Here is a 5,109-nt window from a genome sequence, read left to right as displayed (position 1 = left end):
TCTAGGTGGCTGAAATGCACATTTGGTTTATTCTGGAAGAAAACTTTCCGATATATCACATAAACACTACATGACTTTAAGGAATCTCCTCAGTAGTTCTGCTGTGTTTGATCGCTGTACAAAGACCTTCTCCTCAACATCCAAAGAAGCTCGTCTACTGATCGCATTTGCCAGAAAAGAAAGAGAGAAAACACTACAAAAAAGTAAACAATTTTTGTAGCAATGCATAATACAAGCCCTCCATTCTCACAATTCAGTTTTTTAGTTACTTAAACAGATTATTTTCTTGGAACGCAAATGTGACTTTTCTTGAATTTAGGCATTATTTGTGTAGAGAATGTAGAGGATCGTTGTGAGAACTTAAAGGGTACTTTCAAAAACTGACGGGTCACTAGCCTCAGAAACTAAAGGTTACTTTTTGGGACATTGTAATACTACAAGAAGTTTTGTAACTTGGTATTTTCTCCCACTTAGAGGCAACATTCCAAAACTTAGAGGTTACTCAGAAAAACACCTTTCCTCTTTTAACTTACTTTATTCGAAAAGTATGGAATTTTTTTGTAGACCTGTAGAACTTCCCAAGATCTTGCAACAACTGTCTTGTGCCCATGCTCTACAACAAAAACAGGAAGTCAGCAATCTTGAATCGAGTTTTCAATCTTGACTGCATTTTAACCATTTCTAGGCTCTGCATTTGATTGAATTCCTCTTAGATGTTTCAATCAATTGGCTCAAAATTTGCTGAGTTTGCTCAAAAGGCACGTGGGATCTAAAGTTCTCAAAATCCTGAATTTTCGTGGATGTATAAGGTTCATGGCCAGCCCGCAAACTTTGACTTGTTGCTATTACAACTAAAAGTGTTAAAGCTTCAACAGAGAAAGTCAAAGATATACAATGCAGCTCCAGATCTGGTTCCAAACAAAACTCCACGATTAAATGCTGACAATCACCTAAACCCCGCCCCTTGAGAACAGGAAGTGTTTATGTTTTGTTTTTTTACTTTGGAAGGTCCATTTTGACCATCTTGACCAATAAACATTACCCTGTGCCCAGTGAAAGAAGTCAAATCTGTGGAACTTGATCTCAAGTACTAACACTTTTTGCCAGAGGTTGTAACTATGGCGTCATGGCAAAATCCGATGTCACACCGTGGCCGCATGTTTGGTTTTAATTTCCACATATATGATCTGAACCCAATTGACTATGATACAGGGAGTGTTCATTAATCCTTCACCACCAAGCCGGACGTAACCACAGCTCACCAGAGTGTAACTGAGGCTCCATCCGAACACCCTCATAGAGTAAAGACTCTTTAGCCAAAGTGGAAGTGTGTCAGCGGTCGCCATGATAAGTGCTGTCCGAATAGTGCCGTCAGTAAGAAAGGAGGTAGGAAAAGGAGCCTATATGCTTCCTCCTGCGGCTAGTTCAGCCCAGGAACCTCACGATGCCCCTTACCGGCTCCAAAGAGCTATAAGGTATCCCACAATCCTTTCTGTGACATGACGTGTAAGCACAGCCCACCTCAAAGAAATGAACGAAAATGTCCAGAGAGGTCAAGGAACGGGAGTTAGGAGCTGTATTGGGATGGAGCCTGACCCTCACTGAAAAAAGGTTTGTTTAAGGTCCTGCTCAGTGGCTGTTTGTGGAATTGAGTGGCACGCTCGCTGGAGGCATGAAGGTGGCAATGGTCCATGGTCATGATTCAAGCCGGAGCGGCGCTGAGGTGCGAACCATTCTACACTGCATGCGGCTTTATTTAGTTGTTAGAGCTAATTGGGTTCTTTCACTGACCAAGCTGTTTCATGTAACCTGGAACTTTCTGAAACTTTGAAGTTACTTTCAGCAAATAGGAAGTTATTTTCTCCACAACCTTTGGGTTGCTTGATGAAATTTAAAGGTTATGTTCGTTAACTTAAGAGATGCCTCCTTAAACTGGGCTCTCATTATAAGAGATATGTAACCTAATGCTTACATGAACTTAGAGGTTACGTTTATGGAGCCCGCAGGTTACTTTCCAAAATTCACAGTATATTCAAAGAACATAAGAAGCCCTTTCATGGACTATTCTGCGACGTGAATCTTCTAACAGAAAGTACATTGAGGAACTTAGAGGTTACTTTCCAGATCTTAGAAGTTACTTATCAAAACTTTCAAGGTATCTTCCCAGAACTTCACAAAAAGTAAACGTACAAGTAGGTTGCAGAAAATGTATCCTGTAAGTTCTGAGAAAGTGACTTATAAATCATGGAAAGTAATCTGTAATGTCCAAAGAATAACCCACAAGTCTTAAAAAGTAAGACCCTGAAAGTAACCTCTATATTCTGGAACATAAACTTTCACATAAACCCTGAGCTTTAGAAAGTAATATATCTAATCTAGAAATTAACTATATTCTGAAAAAAAAACTTTAGGTCTCAAGAAGTAACCTTTATGCTTCAGAAAGTAACCTTTAACATCCCTCTAAGTACAGGGTGCATTATGTGTTGCTGCTCTTAATCGGAAAGCTTTGTGGCTCAAACATTAGCGTTTTTGCTCCAGTCTTGATAACTTTAACACTGACTAACATTCAGGAGGAGTTAAGGCTCAGAAAGTCCTGCTTATACATGAAATGAAAGCAAAAAAAAAAAAGGCTAAAACACTTGTTGGATTTCACAGCTGGCCACAGAGTTTCTATTTTATGTCTCAGGTTTTCAGCAAGCGTGGCAGTTCAGTTCTCTGCTCATCCATTCGCCCACCCTGCACTTTTAGAAGGAGGGAGAAGAAGTCTTCATCGTCCATGGGGCCAGGAGCCCGGCTGCGCTGGTCCTCCAGTCTGCCCTGAGCCTGTAGGTTACAGCAAAAAGGAGGCAGTCAGGAAAAAGAGAAAGACCTCTACGTTAAATATTCCAGTACTGCTTAAGGCCAAAGCCTTCTTACTTGTGTTGTCAGAATCATATCATACAGATCCTCTTTGGGGACAGGAACCGGTTCAGGTTTTTTCATTAAAGACAGCTGCTTCAAGCTGCCCCTGAAACTTCTGGATTTTGGCTTGGGTGGCAGAGAACTCCTCAGCTGTGCCCTCTGGTCGTCCAGCCGGCGAGCTTGCGCTGTTGCAACCAGGTCAAAAAACTCTTCTTTCTGCAGTGAAGTCATGGAGGAAAAGACAACTGGAAAGAAAAAGAGAGAGAGAGACACAGAGAAAAGATTTAGTAGGTAATTCTGCAAAGACTTTCAATTTTGAAAGGGGAAGAAACAAGAAGGGCAACACCGCTTAGGTTTCTTTTTCTTTTTTTTATATAGAAATGAGTCATAGGCGTGTCAGAGAAACAGCTGAAACAGCTGGTTTGCTTCATCGGTTTCGGTGGAACCTTACGAACACGCTCCCACCTCTGTGTGCCGGTTTCCTGGTGTTGGGCTCCGAGTGGCACCTCCTCCTGGCGAAGCCCCCCTCCAGCCTGAAGGAGCATCGCTGGTCGTTGAGCCGCCTGCCCTCCTGCAGGGTGCAGAGCAGCTCGAACAGCGAGTCCGGGAAGTCAGGGGTTAACCGGTGGGCCTGAGAGGAGGCGGGTAGGTGGGGAAGGTGGAGAGAGAAGCAGAGAGAGAGGGAGAGGTTTCTGACTGAGTGGCACACAATGATTGTTGGCGCAGCAAAAGAGTTCCCTCCACTCCTACGTAATCCCGCATCGTCCGTAAATCTGACGATTTTCCACAACGACCGTGTGTGTTTTCCACGCCGTGGAGTACGGCTAGTTGATAAAGTCAACGGCATAATAGATGAGCACTCTGCTTAATGTCTGACCTACTAATTAAGACTTTATCAGAATCAGAATCAGAACCCACCTTTTTTGAATCTTCGTCTTGCTGTTTTTCCCCTTCAGTTTGCTGCTCGGAGGACTTTAATCTCTTTATTTCAACCTTTTGGTCGTCTGTCTCGCCGGCTTGTGTCTGCTGCTCCCCAGTTTTATCTAAATTTAGTCCATCATCTCTGTTTTCATCCTCCTCCTGTTTATCGAGCTCTGCTTTGGGCTCATCTGAACCCTCCTTCTCTGCGTCGCTCTGCTGCTTTTCCAACTTTAGCTCCTCTGAGTGCATTTCACTACTCGCCACAGCTTCATTATTCTCGTCGTCCCCAGAGGGTTCCTCTTTATTTCCGAGAGCAGAGTCTTCGCCACAGCTTCGCAAGATGGCATCTGAACTGCTTGTTGCCTCCTCGGTGGTTGTGTCCCCGTCTTCGGTGATGATCAGTGGCTCCAGCAGCTCCTCTACAGAATATTCAACTTTGGTCTCTGTATAATCCATCATCGTCTCGGTTTAACTCTGACAGGAAGATACACAAAGCAGAGGCTTAATTATAAAAAAAGGTTCTGTTCTGGTGGTAAAGGGGCAGACAGCGCACAGTGTTAACAGACGGGCAGGTGTTTACCGACTTGTTTTTGAGGTCCTTTGTTTGTCCCTCGTTAAAAAAAAAATGTCGTAAACCAGTTCGGCGGGTTTTTGCCTCTTTACACAGAACTATACAATGTACACTTTTGTTGGCTTTTTGACAACAAACACGAGTGACGTGGTCAAAAACGATTACTGTAGACTAGTTACACATTTATATCACGGTTAGTTTCTTTTTAGGAGATCCTCCCTTTGATGTTCTCCCATGAAGGTTACTTTAACTAAAGGTAAATTAAGTAAATTTGTTCTTACCTTTGTTGTTTGGACTTTATCTCCTCACAATATCATCTCTTGAAGTGACCAGTGATGGGGTACAGCATTTTTTTTGGTCCGTCTCTTGTCAATATCTTTAGGTAGACATAAAAACTCGGCTGTGAAGCGTTTCACATACCAGCGTAACAAGATCTCCCCGTCTGTGTATTGCAGCCGCTTGTCTCTCAGCTCTATTCTTCCTGTTCCTCTCGTCACAGCCCACCCCTATTTACATGCCCCACATTTTCCTCGTCTGATGGTCATGAAATACGTCTGTTAAAAAAAAAAACAAAAAAACACCTAAGACAGTCCTGTCATGCACTTGTTTCTTTCCAGGTGTGCTCTGGGGCTGTGGTGTCTATAATCTGATCTTAAAATGGGAGCATGCTGAGCAGTTGTGGGCAGCCGCGGCTCAAACTGCAGCGCATTTGAATG

At 43.1% G+C, this 5,109-nt stretch overlaps 1 protein-coding gene across 1 annotated transcript; it reads right to left on the bottom strand.

Moving 5' to 3' along the window:
• Positions 1 to 5,109, bottom strand: LOC105936058 (G-protein-signaling modulator 2). The gene is made up of 5 exons (XM_012876703.3): positions 4,675 to 5,109; positions 3,820 to 4,296; positions 3,367 to 3,532; positions 2,917 to 3,146; positions 1 to 2,823 (listed from the first exon to the last, which is right to left on the bottom strand). The coding sequence occupies exons 2-5, from the start codon at positions 4,279 to 4,281 to the stop codon at positions 2,683 to 2,685; spliced, it is 999 nt and encodes a 332-aa protein (XP_012732157.2). The 5' UTR covers positions 4,282 to 4,296; positions 4,675 to 5,109; the 3' UTR covers positions 1 to 2,682.

This window comes from Fundulus heteroclitus, chromosome 3 (assembly GCF_011125445.2).
Source record: "Fundulus heteroclitus isolate FHET01 chromosome 3, MU-UCD_Fhet_4.1, whole genome shotgun sequence".
In the NCBI taxonomy this organism is placed as follows: Eukaryota; Metazoa; Chordata; class Actinopteri; order Cyprinodontiformes; family Fundulidae; genus Fundulus; species Fundulus heteroclitus.
Note: the sequence above shows the minus strand (reverse complement) of the source record. Positions and strands in the feature narration are given on the sequence as shown.